This window comes from Mirounga leonina, unplaced genomic scaffold (assembly GCF_011800145.1).
Source record: "Mirounga leonina isolate KUSES-001 unplaced genomic scaffold, KU_Mleo_1.0 Mir_174, whole genome shotgun sequence".
NCBI classification, from domain to species: domain Eukaryota; kingdom Metazoa; phylum Chordata; class Mammalia; order Carnivora; family Phocidae; genus Mirounga; species Mirounga leonina.
This window is the reverse complement of record NW_023270451.1, coordinates 39655941-39675569: the sequence shown is the minus strand read 5'-3', so window position 1 is coordinate 39675569 and position 19629 is coordinate 39655941. Positions and strand designations below refer to the sequence as shown.

General features: G+C 37.0%; 1 protein-coding gene across 2 annotated transcripts in view; it reads right to left on the bottom strand.

Annotated features, from left to right (window-relative positions):
• Positions 1-19629, bottom strand: part of STK31 (serine/threonine kinase 31) — an 86394-nt gene that overhangs the window by 54124 nt on the left and 12641 nt on the right. For both annotated transcript variants that reach the window (XM_035020753.1, XM_035020754.1), the window contains exons 5-9: positions 17181-17255; positions 14931-15089; positions 9284-9642; positions 8246-8420; positions 1113-1228 (exon numbers count right to left, since the gene is read on the bottom strand). In XM_035020753.1, the coding sequence (XP_034876644.1) occupies positions 1113-1228; positions 8246-8420; positions 9284-9642; positions 14931-15089; positions 17181-17255 (884 nt within the window). The remainder of the gene's footprint in view (positions 1-1112; positions 1229-8245; positions 8421-9283; positions 9643-14930; positions 15090-17180; positions 17256-19629) is intronic.

Genomic DNA, 19629 nt, shown 5'->3' with positions numbered 1-19629 from the left:
CACTGGACAAAACACCAACACACAGTTTTAATTCAGATGACCATCTTCTTATTGTTTCAAAGTATGTGAGAAAATGAATTACTGATTTAAGTTCTTTGTGTAGCATGAAAAGGGAACTAGGTTGTCTTGAGAACTATTTTTTTTTCCACATTCCAGAAAAGAGTGACCAATTATCCCTAACCAACAATAAGGCAATCATCTATTAATATAATACCTAAATAAATCATATAGAGAGTCTGACAAATGCTGAATAAACTGCACAAGACTTGCTAACCAATTTCTTCTCTTCTGATTCCATGAAGACCACTTTTCTTCTGACTGTACGAAAACCACTTTTTTCTTTCAAATCTTTAGTTTTGGTATAAGCCTAAAAATAACACCAAGCAATACAATGGGCATAGTAGTTTCCCATAAAACTACCACTCAGAACTTGTGTTTTTTAATTTCACTCTCATAGATGACTTTAGAACAATATAACTCCATGTAGTGACAAAGGAATGCTGACACAAACACTATAAAACTTATCTCAGAAGTATTTCTAGTTTCTCTCTTTAAAGGCATAAAAATATAAAGATTAAGTATCAGGGTGCCTGCGTGGCTCAGTCATTAAGCGTCTCCCTTCGGCTCAGGTCATGATCCCGGGGTCCTGGGATCAAGCCCCACATCTGGCTCCCTGCTTGGCAGGAAGCCTGCTTCTCCCTCTCCTACTCCCCCTGCTTCTGTTCCTGCTTTCTCTCTCTCTCTGTCAAATAAATAAATAAAATCTTTAAAAAATAAAAAAAATAAAGATTAAGTGTCAAAGGAAAAATGGTGGGCATATAATTTAAACAAAGCATTAATTAATTAGCAATTATTTTAAATTATCCTTCTCAAGGTATCCAGGCAGCTCAGTCAGTTAAGCATCCGACTCTTGATTTCAGCTCAGGTCATGACCTCAGGGTTGAGATTGAGCCCCAAGTCAGGCTCTGTGCTCAGCACGGAGTCTGCTTGAGATTCTCTCTCTCTCTCTCCCCTTTCCCTCTGCCCCTCCCTCTACTCTCTCTCTAAATAAATAAATCTTAAAAATAAATAAAAATTAAAATTATCCTTCTCAAAAATATGCTTTTACCTACCTAATTTCTTTCAATATTTCAACCTTAGCTGCCAGATTTTCCATTCTGGTACCTACACGAGTCTTCAGAGTGCTTTCTAAATGTTTAGTCAAATCCATGGTAGTCGCTTTCTCTTGCTGCAACAAAAAACAAGCACATCCTAGTGAATCTCAAACAAGAAACTATATTTCTACTGTCACTTAAATGATTTTAAGGCATAACTAAAATTTTAAAGGTTAAAAATATTGGGGTACCTGGCTGGCTCAGTTGGTGAAACATGCAACTCTTGATCTCAGGGTCATGGGTTTGAGCCCAATGTTGGGCATAGAGATTACTTTAAAAAAACTGGGGGGCGTCTGGGTGGTTCAGTCGGTTAAGTGTCCAACTCTTGGTTTTGGCTCAGGTAATGATCTCAGGGTCATGAGAGTGAGCCCCACATTGGGCTCAGTGTGAAGTCTGTTTGAGATTCTTTCTCTCCCCCACCCCACTCATGCTCTCTCACTCCTGCTCTAAAATAAATAAATAAATAAATCCTTTAAAAAGGGTTTTTTTTTAATGTTTAAACCACAGGACAACTGATTTCCCTACTGGTTGGGATCTGAAAAAGATAATCTATTCCAGTCTTCTACCTTCACACAGATTACAGACTCATCTTTCATTCTAATAAAAAGCCAAACAGAAACAAATTTCACATATTTTATGTCTTAATACTTAAATTTTAAAAAGATAAAAGATCCCTAGAGACACCAAAAGATTATCAATGACTATTTTTTTAAAAAGTCCTGTGTCATTTTACATTACAAAACAATCAAAAACATCACTTCTTTGACCCAAGCTAGATTAAGCTCCCTGATTCTGAGTGGTATCTCAAATTCAAGTCTACCATGATTATCTAAAATAATGTATAGAACAGTAATATGAATAAAGACCTGGCAGTTTTAGTCTAATTATACTCCAAACCAGATATTACATAAACACAGAAATTTTACTCAGTATTTGAACAACATGCTCCTTAGTCCTCACATTCTCTCCAATTCTTCAGTTAAATAAAAAGAGAGAACCAGAATATACTGAATGCTTATGCTTATTACTAGTATGCTACACTCAGGTATGTTCATGCCCTTCTGCTCCCTTTTCTTGAGTAGGATGACCATGAAGAATCAGTTATGTTTGTTCTTAACTCTGTTTATAGCCACTGGAATTGTTATTATAATTACTCCAAAATTATATAAATCTAAGAAATTAAATAAATCTAAGAAAAAAATACATAAATCTAAAAGTGGGAAAATAAAAAGTTGTTAAATCTTTGAAAATGTACTTAATGTTTCACAAAGACATTAAACAAATCTTTAATACAAATTACTAATGAATTGTATATGAAAGAGAACTATAAAATACTGAGGAAAAGAATCATTTAGATGTAAAAGAATTGTGAAATTAAGCTGGTTCTCAAATATCTTGAGATTATTAGTCCACTTGTATAAAAAAAACACCAAACCTGGAAATCAGATAAAAACAATGAGTATGGTTTTTAAGACAAAGAACAAATAAGACAAACAGAAAAGATGGCAAATTCAAACCCAACCACATCAATAATTAAGGTAAATGAAAATTAGCTTAACATCCCAATTAAAAGATAGGAGATTATAAGTCTGGATGAAAAAGCTCAGATTCAACTATATGTTGCTCATAAGACACACTTATTAGATAAAAAGAAACATAAAAATTAATGGGTGGAAAAGATATACCATGCAAACATGGCTATGTTAATATCAGGCAATGTGGACTTCAATACAGGGAGCATCCCCAGCAATAAATAGGGGTATGACATAAAGATGATTCATCAGGAAGACACTATTCTAAATGTGTATGCAACTAATAACAAAGTTTCAAATTCACAAAGTAAAACTTAACAGAAAAAAGGAAGAAACAGACAAAACCACAATAATATCTGAAGATTTCAACACTCTTCTCTGGGTACTGATAGAACAAGTAGACAGAAAAATCAGTCTGGATACAAAAGACTTCAACAACACTATCAGCTAATTCAATTTGATTTACAGAATACTCCACCACACAACTGTAGAATATACATAATTTTTTATTATTTTTTTTAAACTTTTTTTTTCTTTTTTTTTTTTAAGATTTTATTTATGTATTTGACAGAGAGAGATAGCGAGAGAGGGAACAAAGCAGGGGGAGTGGGAGAGGGAGAAGCAAGCTTCCTGCGGAGCAGGGAGCCCAATGCAGGGCTCAATCCCAGGACCTTGGGACCATGACCTGAGCCAAAGGCAGATGCTTAATGACTGAGCCACCCAGGCGCCCCTACACATAATTTTTTAAAGTACATGGAACACCTCCAAGACAAATCATATGCTGGATAATAAAGCAAATCACAATAAAAGAACTGAAATGACAGAAAGTATGCTAATATCAAGAGATTAACTAAAACTCAGTAACAAAAATATACTGGGGGAGGGGTGCCTGGGTGGCTCAGTCATTAGGCATCTGCCTTAGGCTCAGGTCGTGATCCCGGGGGTCCTGGGATCGAGCCCCACATCAGGCTCCCTGCTCAGTGGGAAGCCTGCTTCTCCCTCTCCCACTCCCCCTGTTGGTGTTCCCTCTCCCTCCCTCACTGTGTCTCTCTCTGTCAAATAAATAAATAAAATCTTTATATATATATATACTAGGGAAAAAAAATCTCCAAATATGTGAAAATTAGACAATATACTTCTAAATAATTGATGATTCAAAAAAAAATCACAGAATTCTAAAAATATGTTTAATCAATAAAAACAAAGTATCAAAATCTGTGGGCTATACATAAAGAAGTACTTAAAAGGAAGTATCTTTAAATGTTATAAGGAACAAAAGATTAAAAACGATAATATGAATTTCCATCTAAAGAAGATTAAAGGGCAAATTAAAGAGGAAGGAAGGCAATCATAACGTAAAAAAATCAATTAATTAATTAAAAAAGAAATAAATTCTATGGGGCACCTGGGTGGCTCAGTCGTTAAGCATCTGCCTTCAGCTCAGGTCATGATCCCAGGATTCTGGGATCGAGCCCTGCATTGGGCTCCCTGCTCAGCGGGAAGTCTGCTTCTCCCTCTCCCACTCCCCTGCTTGTGTTCCTGCTCTTGCTATCTCTGTCTCTGTCAAATAAATAAATAAAATCTTTAAAAAAATAAAGAAAAAAGAAAAAAGAAATAAATTCTAAAAACCAACAGACACAGAAATCAGTACTTTGAAAACATTAAGAACTTCAGGTTTCTGGTCCAGCATGTAAAAAGCCTGGAAGTCACTACACCATCCTAACAACAAGTAAAAAGCTCAACAAACTTAAAAATCAACAAGCCTTCTTAGATCTTTAAGAAAGATGAGGTCACAGGGCAAACTGCTGCTCCCAAAACTGGAGAGACAGACAGGGAAATAAAAGCCATTCACAACTCATATGGAGCAGCAACCTCTGAGGGAACCAGTCTGGAGTAGGTAAACCTCAACTTCAAATGACAATTGCAGAAGACTCAGTGTGAACAACTCAGAGTTAAAAACTCCAGGCAGACCCGGTCATCAGGATGCCTCCACTTTCACCCCCAGGATCTCTACCACGTTCTCACAGTATAAATATAAGAGAAAAATCCTCTCAAGCTTCCAAAAGGGAAAGGGGGAAAGGAAGCATTTTACGCTAGAGTATTCTGTTCTTAACAAGATCTGCCCTCAGGGAAACTATTATTTTTTTTTCTTTTTTTTTTACTTTTTTTTTTATTCTTATGTTAATCCCCATACATTACATCATTAGTTTTAGATGAAGTGTTCCATGATTCATTGTTTGTGCACAACACCCAGTGCTCCATGCAGAATGTGCCCTCCTCAATACCCACCACCAGGCTAACCCATCCTCCCACCCCCCTCCCCTCTAGAACCCTGTTTGTTTTTCAGAGTCCATCGTCTCTCATGGTTCGTCCACCCCTCCGATTTCCCCCACCTCATTCTTCCCCTCCCGCTACCTTCTTCTTCTTCTTCTTTTTTTTTTTTCTTAACATATATTACATTATTTGTTTCAGAGGTACAGATCTGAGATTCAACAGTCCTGCACAATTCACAGTGCTTACCAGAGCACACACCCTCCCCAGTGTCCATGAAACTATTATTTTTTTAAGTTTTTATTTATTTATTCGACAGAGAGAGAGAGAGAGATGGCGCATGTACCGAGATGGCGCAGGGTGAGTGGGAAAGGGAGAATATATACTAAAAGACAAAAAACACAGAGGAAGAGACAAAGCAAGAATCAGAATCAGACTCAGACATGGCATGGATAGATGCTCAACTGTCAAGACCAGAAATTTTTTTTTTTTTTAAAGATTTTATTTATTTATTTGACAGAGAGGGAGATAGCGAGAGCAGGAACACAAGCTGGGGGAGTGGGAGAGGGAGAAGCAGGCTTCCCACGGAGCAAGGAGCCCGATGTGGGACTTGATCCCAGGACCCTGGGATCACGACCTGAGCCGAAGGCAGACGCTTAACGACTGAGCCACCCAGGCGCCCCCGAGACCAGAAGTTTTAAACATGATATGATTAATATGCTAAGGGCTCCAGTACTTAATTAGACAGCATGCAAGAACAGATGGGCAATGAAAGCAGAGAGATGGAAATTCTAATAAAGAAGCAGAAATACTAGAGATCAAAAACACTAGAGCAGAAACGAACAATTCTGATGCACTTATCAGTAGACTGGATGTTGCTGAGGAAAGAATCTCCGTAACCCAAGATACATGAATGCTATATGTCCACAAAAAGACCTACACAAAAATATTCACAATGGCTTTATTCATAACAACTAAAAGCTAGAACACCCTAAATACAAACTGTGGTATATTGCTACAATGGAATACTACTCCGTAATAAAAATGAACAAACTTCTAATATACACAACATAGATAAATCTCACAACCATTATGTTCAGTGAATGAAACCAGATCCAAAAGAATACATATCAGAGGATTCCATTTTTATGAAGTACAGGACCAGGAAAACTAAACTATGGTGATATACATCAGAACAGTGATTGCCTTGAGTGGGAGGAAGAGAGGTTAGACTGTACGGAGGCACCAAGGAACTTTCTGTAGTGGAACTGAACATATTATATCTTTAGTAGGTACAACAGATGTCCTGTAATCCATTTACACTTTTTGATGGAAGAGGACAGGGGAACACCCCCAGAGAAAAAAAATAAAAGGCAGGTGACTAATCTCCCTATCAATTAGACCTTTAAAGAAACAGACTATTTTCTAAGGAGAAGAGACTTTATCTCTGAAATGCCCTTCCTTAGTAGGATATCTCCAGATAAAAGGTTAGTTATGGGGCACCTGGGTGGCTCAGTCGGTTAAGTATCCAGACTCTTGATTTCGGCTCAGGACATGATGTCAGACTTGTGAGATAGGGCTCTGTGCTCAGCAGAGAGTCTTCTTGGATTCTCTCCCTCTCCCTCTGCCCCTCCCCTCTCCCCAGCCTCAAGCGCATGCTCTCTCTAAAATAAATAAATAAATCTTTAAAAATAAAAATAAAAGGTTAGTTATAATGGACAGAACCCAAGATTTATGGATTTATGAGGCAGAGCTCCCTGGAGAATGCCACATATGGATTTAAAGGCTGAAAATTGAGTTCAATTACCAATGGTCAATGATTTCATCAATCAGACCTAATGAAATGGTCATTTAAAAAAAAAAAATCCTCCAAATAATTAGGTTTTAGGGAGCTTCCAGATGGGTGAACAAACCCATGTACTGGTAGAGTGGTAGGCTAAATATCCCCAGCTTCCCTACTCCACCTTTCACCCCCATCATATATCCTTTATAATAAAACTGTAATCATAAGTACAGCACTTTCCTGAGTTCTGTGAGTTGTTTTAGTGAATTATTGAACAGGGGAGTAGGGATCACAGGAACTCTCAAATTTACAGGCAGAAGTGTAGGTAGCCTGGGAACCTGATTGTGGCTGGTATCTGAAGTGGTAGAAGTCGTATGGGACTGAGTCCTTAACTTGTGGGGTCTGTGCCAACTGCTGGGTATTTAGTATCACAAATGAATGGTACGACATCCAGTTGGTGATGGTGAATTGGAGACAGTGTTAGGATGGCACTTACACATTTGAAAAATACACAATATTCTTGGGGGAGAAAAAAATGCTCTGAATCTGAGCAAACCTTGAGATCTAACTACCATAAAAGGAAATACATGCAGATAAAGGAGACTCTTAAGCAACACAAGGATGCAGATTAAGCAATTTAAGAGATTTATCATCCAAAATGCAAGGCAGAGGCCTAAACTAGGATCCCAACTGGAAGAAGCTAAGGGACATTCATAGCTTCCCTTCAGGAAATCTGAACACTGGATATTAAAAGATATTAAGGAATTACTGTTAATTTTTAAGTATGAACAGTATTACGGTTGTCTTTTTCGAAGTTATTCCCTACCAGAGGCACACACTAAAACATATACAGTAGAATATTATGAATGGGATTTGTTTTAAAATAACTCTGGGCTGCCTAGGTGGCTGAGCTGGTTAAGTATGTGCCTTCAGCTCAGATCATGATCCCAAGGTCCTGGAATCGAGCCCTGCATCAGGCTCCCTGCTCAGTTGGGGAGTCTGCTTCTCCCTCTCCCTATGCCCCTGCTCATGCTCTCTCTCTCTCTCACTCTCTCTCAAACAAATAAATTTTTAAAATCTTTAAAAATAAATAAATAAATAAATAAAATAAAGTAACTCAGGAGGTATAGTTTTTTTTTTTAAAAAAAGACTGCCCATGTGTCTAATAATGTAAAAACCGGCTGATGAATACATAAGGTTAATTATTCAACTCTCTCCTTCTGGAATGTTTGAAATTTCCCACAGTTAAAAGTTTTTAAAAGAACATAAAAGGAAATGTAAATGAGCAATCATTAATCTTTCAAACATTCAATGAAATCCAAAGATGATTAGTTTGGAGTGTAAGAAAAAACTTCATCTGTAAACAAATATAAAGAAAAGAGAGAATGAGAGAGGAGGAGAGAAAGGGAAGAAAACAAAAAGTGACAACAAATTAAACAAAGAAGAACAGATGAGTATACAGATTATCCAGACGGTCATTCTTTACACCAGTGAACATACCATACCTGCAGCTCCTGGGCAGTCTGTTCTACTTTGGATTCTAGAACTTTATAACTTTCAAGAAGAACCTCCTTCTCTGTTTTAAGCCTTTCATTTTCTTCAATCAGCTTCTGGTCCTGCTTAATTTTTGCCAGGCTGACATTAGACCCTAAATTAAAGTCTCCAACGGCCAAATTTTCCCTATTAAAAACAAATTCACTCATTTTAAAAACCAAACTGTGTAAGGGTGACAGAGATCATAAATCTAAACTAAATCATCCTGAGCTTTTTATACCATAATATAAAGTTAACTTCAAAAACAATGCTGCCAACACTCAAATATATGCCAACTTGTAGCAATATCAACTCCAGCAAATACAATAAAAAGCATTCTTTATCAGTTTCTTCCAATTTCTCCTCCCCATCAACCCCACTCCATTTTACAGTTTTTTTCTAAGATCCCAAAAACAGCTACATAACCCAAGACATGGCATCATGGCTTGGATCATGATACAGAAGTTTATAAATGGTTTGGTACTTAGAAACATTAAACATGGCTTTCTGCTTCAAATTTATAATTCGAGATTGTCTAAAAAGTGAATTCCCTTTGTAATAATCAAATTCCATCATAACAAGTTACCACAGGAAGAACAAAGAGTTTCTCTTTTGTTAAAAAAGAAAGGTAATTCCCTAAAACTCATTAAAATATTCTTAAAGCCATAGGAAAACTTCAAAGTTTATCTGAAATTCTAGCTTTGCCTGAATAATTGATTTAGGGGTATATTTTTTTGATAAACATATTCAAAAGAATTAATATGAAGAGCTGGTACGTGAACTTCAAACAACTGAGGCATGATTTTTCTTTCAAAATGGCTTTTAATGAAAATATTCCTGCAAAAGCAGACAGGAATACATGTTTGAGAAAAATAGAAATGAGTACCATCCCTCAAAATCACTGACATAGATGAAGACTCCAAAAACATAAGCCTTGACTTCTACTATGACAAGAGCTTCTACCATGAATTAGAAACTAGTTAAGACTAAAAACCCCATGACAGTCTTACTTTGGAAATGTCACATGATTTCCTGCATCATTTTCATTCTTCAGGTCAAGAGTCATCCTCCCACTTAAGCGCCCCTTTGGCCGGGTGAAGGCTGACTGGTTTGATCTATGCCCCCATGAGGGAATGGGGCTTTTGAGGTTCCTGAGGACAAGATGACCAGGATCTGATTTTTTTTCCTCACAGGTGTTAGTGCTGGAAGTGAGCTTGCATTTTTCTGCAAATCCTTTTTTAGCCACCTCCTCCCCTATATCCACACTGCCATACTCAGCCTGAGCAATAACTGTTCCATCTTGATAGGCTGCTTTAATTCTCATTTTTATCTCCTTTTCAAAAATCAAGCTCCCCAAAAAGGTTCTGCCCTAAGAAAGATGGGGGAGGAAAAAAGTTGTAAACCAACTACACCAACATGTTTTTCTTCACTTTATTTTGTTTCTACCCAGTTTTTCAAACATACTCCTTCATTCTGAAAACTCTATAAAAGCACTCTTACCTTGTTATTGCCTATATGCAAATATACTTCTCCATTTGTATGAATATATTCTAATTACACATTTAGAGGAGAAATCTTCCTTTCCAGAAGTAGAATTAATACCTGTATAGGCAGCCATATTTATAAATTTTAAAATGTGTACCAATTAAATACCCTAGAATAATTGTTTTAAACCAAGCAGATGGTGTTGACCATTTTGATCCCAATGAAATGAAATGGTGTCCTGAGGAGTATAGCACATAAAAATGAATTCTGGTATCTAGAAAAAGCACTCAAATTCAACAAAACTTTAAAAATAGTTTTACAGGGGCACCGGGGTGGCTCAGTCAGTTAAGTGTCTGCCTTTGGCTCAGGTCATGATCTCAGGGTCCTGGGATGGAGCCCTGCAACAGCTCCTTGCTCAGTGGGGAGCCTGCTTCTCTCTCTCTCTCTGCCCCTCCCCACCCCCTGCTTGTGCTCTCTCTCTCTCAAAAAAAATGAATAAAAAATCTTTAATAAATTAATAAAATAAAAAATACATAGAATTACAAAGAAAATTATTTCACTGTGATACATTTTAACCCCAAGTTAAGAACCCCTGGACCTAGAAGGGTGCATGCGAAAGGGCAGAAGGTGGTAAACGGTAAATGCTCATCATTAACCATCCAAAAAAAAAATTTTTTTTAATCCACAAACCAAAATGACAACGTATTTTAAGTTTACAAAAACATGGGTTTTAGGGCGCCTGGGTGGCTCAGTCGGTTAAGCGACTGCCTTTGGCTCAGATCATGATCCCGGGGTCCTGGGATCGAGTCCCGCGTCAGGCTCCCCGCTCTGCAGGGAGCCTGCTTCTCCCTCTCCCACTCCCCCTGCTTGTGTTCCCTCTCTCGCTGTGTCTCTCTGTCAAATAAATAATAAAAATAAAATCTTTAAAAAAAAACAAAAACAAAAAACATGGGCTTTGTAAATCTTTCAAATCATAAAATTTTTAAATACACACATCCTGAGAGGCTTGAATTTACCAAGAATACCAATATAGATAGCAAAGATGGTTCAAAAGGCATCACCAACAAATGAGATCAAGCAAACAAAGCTAACCAACTCAAAATATAATTCATAGAAATATATCAGATTAAGATTTCGATCAATCAGAATGTGGTTTTGGGTTAACCTCTTTCATACAAAAACCCTTGGTTTCAACAGATGTAACAATGTTGGGGTTCAGGAGCAAATGGTCAAGAAAGAATTTTTGAGATGTCTTCTCAAAAGGTGGTTTTATTAAAGCATGGGACAAGATCTGTGGGCAAAAAGAGCTGCACTGGGGTCATGAGGAGTGGCCCATTATATACTTTCAAATTGGGAGGGGGTCAGGGAAAGCGTAACTCTCTAAGGAATTTGGAAGCAAGGTTTCCAGGACCTTGAGGGGCTAGCTGTTGTTAGGAAAAGGTCATTTGCTACTGTCTAGTAAAACCTTAGTCATGAGACCCTTCAGATGTCTATCAGTGGGCCATATGCTTGGAGGATGATTGCTAACATGTATCTTGGGGGGAAGGGGTGGGTAGAGATAAAGGAAGTTTCCAAAGGAATTTTTACATGTTAAAGGAGACTTGCAGGATTTTGGAAGTCAGGCTAATGTTAAGCTAAGGTTGCCTTTTGCTTTTAGCAAAGTATTAATATGGAGGCAGCTGAGTTCCTAGAGGAAGGGCACTCTGCCTGTCTCAAGGGCTTGTCAGTGGCTGTAAATTTTAAGGAAATTTAATTTTTTTTCCTTTGCCTTTGTTCACATCATCACCGTCATGCTGAAAGTCTATCTAAAATCAAGTACAACTTTCTACTCCTAACCAATGTTAATGGAAGTGACAGTGTCTGAAAATTATTGCTGAAATATGTAAAATTCTTAATATTTCAAGAAACTCTGTCTTTGGGCAACATATGTATTTAAGTGGAAATAATCTACTTTCCACAAGAGTTCTAATTACCTAAAGCTGAATGCTCTAAAGGCATACTACTCCTTGTTTAAAATATGTTATGCAAAAATCTGATTTTTAGACTTTTCCCTGAAGTCAAACTCCATTTAGTTATTGTCTCCAATCACATTTAGTTGTTCAACAAAATTCTCCCTGAATTATACATAATCACAAAGACAGAACCCTAAACTTGGAATAAATCTAAGTTCTCCTAAATTCTAACAAAAAGAATGACCAAGTAGATGGTACATGGATTTTTTAATATTATACTTTACCATAAAAATATATATTCTACATATTCTTTTTTTAAATGTCAAGTATTTAATTTTTATAGTGAGAAATGTGTTATAGTTCCCATTAAATCTTGCATGCCGGAAAGAGAGATCGATTTATTTATTTTTAAAACATAGTTAGGTATTTAAAAGGCATAAATAAGATTTATCTTTTAAATAAATCTGGTCATTGGGGCGCCTGGGTGGCTCAGTCGTTAAGCATCTGCCTTCGGCTCAGATCATGATCCCAGGGTCCTGGGATCGAGTCCCACATCGGGCTCCCTGCTCCGTGGGAAGCCTGCTTCTCCCTCTCCTACTCCCCCTGCTTGTGTTCCTGCTCTATGTCTCTCTCTGTCAAATAAATAAATAAAATCTTAAAAAAAAATAAAATTAAATTAAAATAAAATAAATAAATAAATCTGGTCATTGTTTTAGAACACAGAGCTTTCAATGATTAAAAAAGGATGATGTCATTTTTCTAAGACGTATCTCATTGTGTTTCCCAAACTGGTAAGCCTTATTCAAAACCAAGAAAGCATCACTTGCTTTTATTTTAATTTACCTAATCTTGTCTGCATATATTAGAAAACAGGCTAAAAAGCCTTTAATCTTTTATTTTTTTTTTAAGATTTTATTTATTTATTCATGAGAGACAGAGAGAGGCAGAGGGAGAAGCAGGCTCCCAAGGAGCAGGGAGCCCGATGCGGGACTCGATCCCAGGACCCTGCCTGGGATCATGACCTGAGCCGAAGGCAGACGCTTAACCATCTGAGCCACCCAGGCGCCCAAGCCTTTAATCTTTTAAACCCAAATTCCAATCTCTAGCTCTCATTCCCTGATTCTACATAAAATTTTCAAAATAAGGAAGGCATTTAGGGCATAAATCTTCATGTGATCTTCAGCATTTATAACCATTATTCTGAGTATCAATTTCAACTGTGCTATAACATGGGTATCAAAGTGTTGGTTTAAAACGTACTGAGGGTATTTTAGTGCCTAGGTCACCCTCTGGAAGTGTCTCTCCTCTCTCTCTCTCTTAAACTAAATCCCTACTATTCATTCATTTGTTCAAATGCTAGATAAACTGGATGCTCATCTAACACCTAACAGGCAAGATCAAGGAGATCAGGCATAGAAAAATGAATAAAATATTATCTCTACTAAGACAGTCTTATCTCTACAAGCTCACTATCTTGTGGGGGAGGGAAAAATGCAATTCTAGATACCTTATTCACTGAATGAAACAGCTACAGGGGAATGGGCGGTGGGTATTAGCAAAGACTTTAGATAGGAAATTATATTTGAGCCTTGAGCTGAGAATTAATGGCTAAACATGGGCTTCCTAAGCAGAGACATTCAAGAGTAACTAACTATTTTCTTCCAGAAAACAGCTAATAGTCTTTTTACCGAACATAAGCATGCAAATACAAATAATACCACCTGTAAAGAATCTATGAAGCATACAAAACATTCCCCAATAACTAAAATTTACTCCTCAGTTCCAAAACTAACTTTTAAAAATGACCTTTTATTCTTGATTCATATTTGTTTCAATCAACATAAATTTTGTATCACCCTACCATGAGAACAGCAACAGACTTGAGTTCCAGCCCTCACTCAGCCATAATTAGCTTCATGACTTTAAATACTTAGTCATGTAATTGTTCTAGACCAGATTTCTTTATAAAATAACAGGGTGAGAGCAGAGGAATTCTAAGGTCACTAAATGTAAGATTCTAGCGTTCTAGGCATACAAGAAATTCAAAACAAGCCCCTACCTTGGTCAAAACATCTAGATTAAAGGAAAACATAAAAAACTTCAGATTTTAAACCAGAAATTTAGGGGTGTAATTTTACAATAATATCTATGTACTTCTGAAAGTCTGAGTTCCAAGTACAGAATTGTTTCTTATAAGTAACTATACTGCAGACAAAACTATGCCCAACAACCTCCAAGATTCTCAAAACAAACAGAAAAAAAGAGGCAAAGAGGTTTGTGAATTTTACTATTCCACATAAGTCATTTGAGCTGCTAAATAAAAAATGCAAATCTGATTACTTAGCAATAATATCTCAACAGCATTAACACGCACCAAAAGAACATCATTATTGCACAGATTTAAAAGGAGGTAGAATTCCCATTAAGACTACCCCTGAAATTATCAGATGGCTGCCAGAATTAGGTTACTAACCCAAACTTTCATGGAAATGGATACAAACTAGAATCTATGGATACAAACTAGAATCTAGATAGAACATCATTGAAAACTACTACACCAAACAGTATGAACCCTTGCCAAAATGATAAAAATCTGATTAATTCACAACTCCACTAATTTCAGTTTTGTGATATTTATGGCCAGGGCTAGGTTAAAGATCACTTTTATGTAATAAATACTGCCTCAAAAGCAAGCCTCCATTATAAAAGACTCTTGTAAGCTTTCACATGAGAAGACACTATTTACACTTATTATGTAAATATATACACATATACAACTCTGATCATCACGAATGTTTACCTAGCAAAGATGAGTACAAATAATTGCTTTTGAATCATTATATAATTCATATTTTGATTAATTACTTTTAATTATTCTATAATTCATATTTTTCACTAATTTTTTTTTAAAGATTTTATTTATTTATTTGACAGAGAGACACAGCGAGAGAGGAAACAAGCAGGGGGAGTGGGAGAGGGAGAAGCAGGCTTCCCGCGGAGCAGAGAGCCCGATGCGGGGCTGGATCCCAGGACCCTGGGATCATGACCTGAGCCGAAGGCAGACGCTTAACGACTGAGCCACCCAGGTGCCCCTATTTTTCACTAATTTATACAGGCTTTTATATTTTAAAAAATCAGCAGAATTTAACTACATTTACATTTTGTGTCAAATACATAGCTTTACTTCCATTAACAAAAATATTTAAAATCTGTGACTTGCCTGATCGAACTGGGTAACTTCTTGGCCAGAAGGAATCTGTAGTCCCCAAAGTCTATATTTTTTGGCAACACTAGAAAATTGCAGATCCAAAGGAATCTCAACTATATCAGATCGATTTAGAATTTCAGTATTTCCATAGTCAATGTATCTCACCAGACACTGGGAAAAAATGAGACAAATACTAACACAGAACTTAGATTAAACATCTCCAAAGAAACCATCAATTTGCTGCTTTCTGTTAATTACCTGTAATTACCTCAGGGCATTTTACCTCAAATTGATAAAATGTACTTAGAAACAAGACCTCCAACAGTATCTTCAGAATAAAGAAAATCCATGGTCCATGAGATCCCAGTAATCTCTGTTTGGTACTAGTTAACTAATAGTATTAGTTACTTATACTAGTTCCAACAGTACCATTTCTCATTATGGTTGTTTTTTTTTCTAAACAGCTAGTAAATAAACATAAATCTATGAAGCTTATGGCTTCTCCTATCTCGAATGTTAAAAATCAATTAACATTCCTAAATTCAAGTTGGAAACAGTAAAATCTGAAAAGAAAAGCAAAATTATCAAACTTCCTTGGGTAAAATTAAACCCATCCCAGGTGTTTGACCTAGGAAATGTATCAAAGTCACCCTCACATCCAGCTCTACATTTAGAAAGTAAAAAGAAAAGGAGCTTATCACAAGGTCAAAAGCCATCTTGCCCCTGAATTTTAAAAAAGTTAAAGCCAAGGGGCGCCTGGGTGGCTCAGTTGGTTAAGCGGCTGCCTTCAGCTCAGGTCATGATCCCAGGGTCCTGGGATCAAGCCCCGCATCAGGCTGCTTAGCAGAGCCTGCTTCTCCCTCTCCCTCTGCTGCTCCCCTTCCTTGTGCTCTCTCTCTCTGTGTCAAATAAATAAATAAAATCTTTTAAAAAAAAAAAGTTAAAGCAAACACAATATATCATCTCCAGTTGTCAAACTGTGAGGAAAACATCTAATTAGAAAGGTCTATTTCACTAAGATAAACCATTACCTTGGACAGTATTAAATCATGAAATTTTTCTTAAAAAGTTATTCTGAGCATTACTCAAATTGTTTCATCTTATCATCTCCTTATTACACTAAGAAAAATATCTATAAAATATATACACATGAGAAAATATTTTAAGTCCAGTAAAGCAGATACAGGAAAAAAACAGTAAAGGAAAGCTTACAGAGATGCTTTTACACAACCTGCCATATGCAATTGCCACCAGCTATTCAGAATCTCATCTCCACAAATCCCCTTAAAATCTCCCTCAAGTTCATAATGTAAAAACTCAAATAGCTAAACACAAAGAAAATTCATCACATTTAACCAAAGCATTAAAAGCAGCAAGTCAATCATCATTAACAATATGCAAATCAACTAAGCAAAAGATAAAAAGAACTTTTTTTTTTTTTTTTAAAGATTTTATTTATTTATTTGAGAGAGAGGGAATGAGAGACAGAGAGCATGAGAGGGAGGAGGGTCAGAGGGAGAAGCAGACTCCCCACCGAGCAGGGAGCCCGATGCGGGACTCGATCCCGGGACTCCAGGATCATGACCTGAGCTGAAGGCAGTCGCTTAACCAACTGAGCCACCCAGGCACCCGATAAAAAGAACTTCTTAAGGACAGATCAAATGTTCTTTTCTTACTCAATCTTAATAGATGAACTTTTTTTTAAAGTTATTTAGCAAGAACCAAACATGATGATTAAGAACCATTGGTCAGTAGGGGAGCCCAGGTGGCTCAGTCGGTTAAGCGGCTGCCTTTGGCTCAGATCATGATCCCAGGGTCCTGGGATCGAGCCCCGCATCAGGCTCCCTGCTCAGTGGAGAGTCGGCTTCTCCCTCTCCCTCTGCCTGACTCTCTGCCTACTTGTGCTCTCTCTCTCTCTGTGTCAAATAAATAAATAAAATCTTTAAAAAAAAAAAAAAAACATTGGTCAGTAAACATAATCTACAAATTATGTAATCTACTCTTGGACAATCTTCGGTGATTATATGACAACTTAAATTCAGAAGAATATTCCTGAATCTGACCTGGATTTTTTTAAGCAATTCATTTCTTTTCTGTTCACTAGGGGGAAAAAAACATGTTTAATCAATTTATAAGTTCAATTGAACCAGATCTTATTACTACTATGTATAATCAATGAAGGGCTAAATAAGCATCAAATTTTGGAGCCAAAATAATCATTATTCAGGGGAAAAAAAAAAACAACTGAACACTTGTTCCTGCCTTTTCATCATTGATGATTTTCAGTACTTTGCATCTGTACCAACATTTATCTTCAGAAAATAATCCACCATAAATCTATAAAGAGAAAAAGAAAGTAAAATTATTTAGCATTTTAATGATTCAAAGCTTGTTAAGTAGATCAGAATAATGGTTAGCATTTATTAAGCACTTACTATCGGGCAATAAGCACTTTATATATAATAACTTATTTTATTCTCACAGCCATACGAGGTAGGTACATTGTGTTCACCATTATATGCCCAAAGTCATAAGCCAGTAAGCAACAGAACCAGGATTCAAAGTCAGGCAATCTGACTCCAGAGTCCATAATGCAATTCTGCTTCACCCCCCCACCAAAAAAAAGAGGAGAGACATAAAAACAAAATTCAAAAAAAAGCATAAGCAATCAGAGTCTTAAAATCATGCTGTTTTAATGTCTAAAGACATAAATGGTACAATTAATTATTCTTAAAATATAAACATGCCAAGTACATGCCACTTAAGTCTAATTCTCAACCACTGGGATCCACGTGTCCTACCAGCCAAGAAAGATTTTTATACTTTTTACTTTATATATAAAGACTCTAGTGCTATTAAATGGATAAAATTAGATAATATGCTTAATACTGAATTTTCATTTAAGTTTATATTTTAATTTAATTATGTTTAATTTAAAAAACAAAGGAAAATTTACATACTTATGTCAATTTCTCAACCTCAGCACTATTGACATTTTGGGACAGGATAATTCTTTGGCAGGGAAAGGGGTCAGGGGCTCTCTCTGTCCTGTGCACTATAGGATAGTTAGCAGCATCTCCCTTGGCCTCTACCTAGATGCCAGTAGCACCCCCTCCAGTTGTGGCAACCAAAAGTGTCTCCAGACATTGCCAAATATCACCTGGGGTGAGTGTGGGGGATACAAAATCACCCTAGGTTGATAACCACTTTAAATCATACATTCTCAATGGGGTAAATCTTATTCCCAAGGAGTGAAAACTGGTTCAGGGGTGGGGGTGTCTTCAATATTACAATGGTTTGTATCCCTTCAAAGTTGACAACTGACACCTGACAACATAAACAGATATACAGTATATCTGTGGTGTTAATATGTCTTGAGGGGAGGAGAACCATTAGGCGAAAAATGCCTTAGAAGGTCATAATGAGGGGCACCTGGGGGGCTCAGTCGTTAAGCGTCTGCCTTCGGCTCAGGTCATGATCCCAGGGCCCTGGGATCAAGCCCCACATCGGGCTCCCTGCTCGTCGAGAAGTCGGCTTCTCCCTGTCCCACTCCCCCTGCTTGTGTTCCTGCTCTCGCTATCTTTCTCTCTCTGTCAAATAAATAAATAAAATCTTTAAAAAAGAAAAAAAAAGGGCATAATGAAAGGCTGAGGAACACTGATTTAAGTGAAGTATAAAAATTACTTTTAGGTGTATCACTCTGAGGTAGGACAAATTCAGAGATTCTGAAGCAAAAGACATACACATATTAAAATATAAAAATCCTCAACTCCCCAAAGCAACAAAGTACAAATCAATTCAGACAAAATGGATATCTAACAAAGCAAATGTTACGAAGGATAGGTGTGTTCAATTAGCACTTAACTCTGGTTCCCTCAGCTAACACTCAACAACTGGCAGTCAAGAGAGGACACAAATGGCATGGTACACTCTCCCAACCATCTAACTACATTTTTCAGCAAGCAAAAAGGTTTAGTAGCAAAACAGCTGATAATCAACAGCCTTAATCAATTTCAAACTCTGCAAAAGGTCACATTACCTTTAGTTAAGACTTTGTAATAATACGCCATTAAGTTTAACAATTCAATATAAGACAAGTGACAGGGCACCTGGGTGGCTCAGTGTTAAGCCTCTGCCTTCTGCTCAGATCATGATCCCAGGGTCCTGGGATCAAGCCCCGCATTGGGCTCCCGGCTTGGTGGGAAGCCTACTTCTCCCTCTCCCACTCCCCCTGCTTGTGTTCCTGCTCTCGCTATCTTTCTCTCTGTCAAATAAATCAATAAAATCTTTAAAAATTTTTTTTAAAAAGACAAGTGACAGAAATGGGGTATAACTGCAACCCAGTCTAGGTAGGGGTGGGGATACTTAGAATCCAGAAATAGAGCTGGGACTCAACAAAGTTGAAGAATCTGAAGTTCTTGACTCTGTTAGTGTGAATAATCACAACCATCATAAATACAAGTCTATCCCAAAGAGATTTGTCTTTAAAACACAGAGAGTCACCTGGGTGGCTCAGTCAGTTAAGCATCTGCCTTTGGCTCAGGTCATGATCCCGGGGTCCTAGATCAAGTCCCACATGAGGCTCCCTACTCAGTGGGGAGTCTGCTTCTCCCTCTCCATCTGTGCTCTCTTTCTCACAATAAACAAAATCTTAATAAATAAATAAATAAATAAATAAATAAATAAATAAATAAATAAATAAATAAATAAA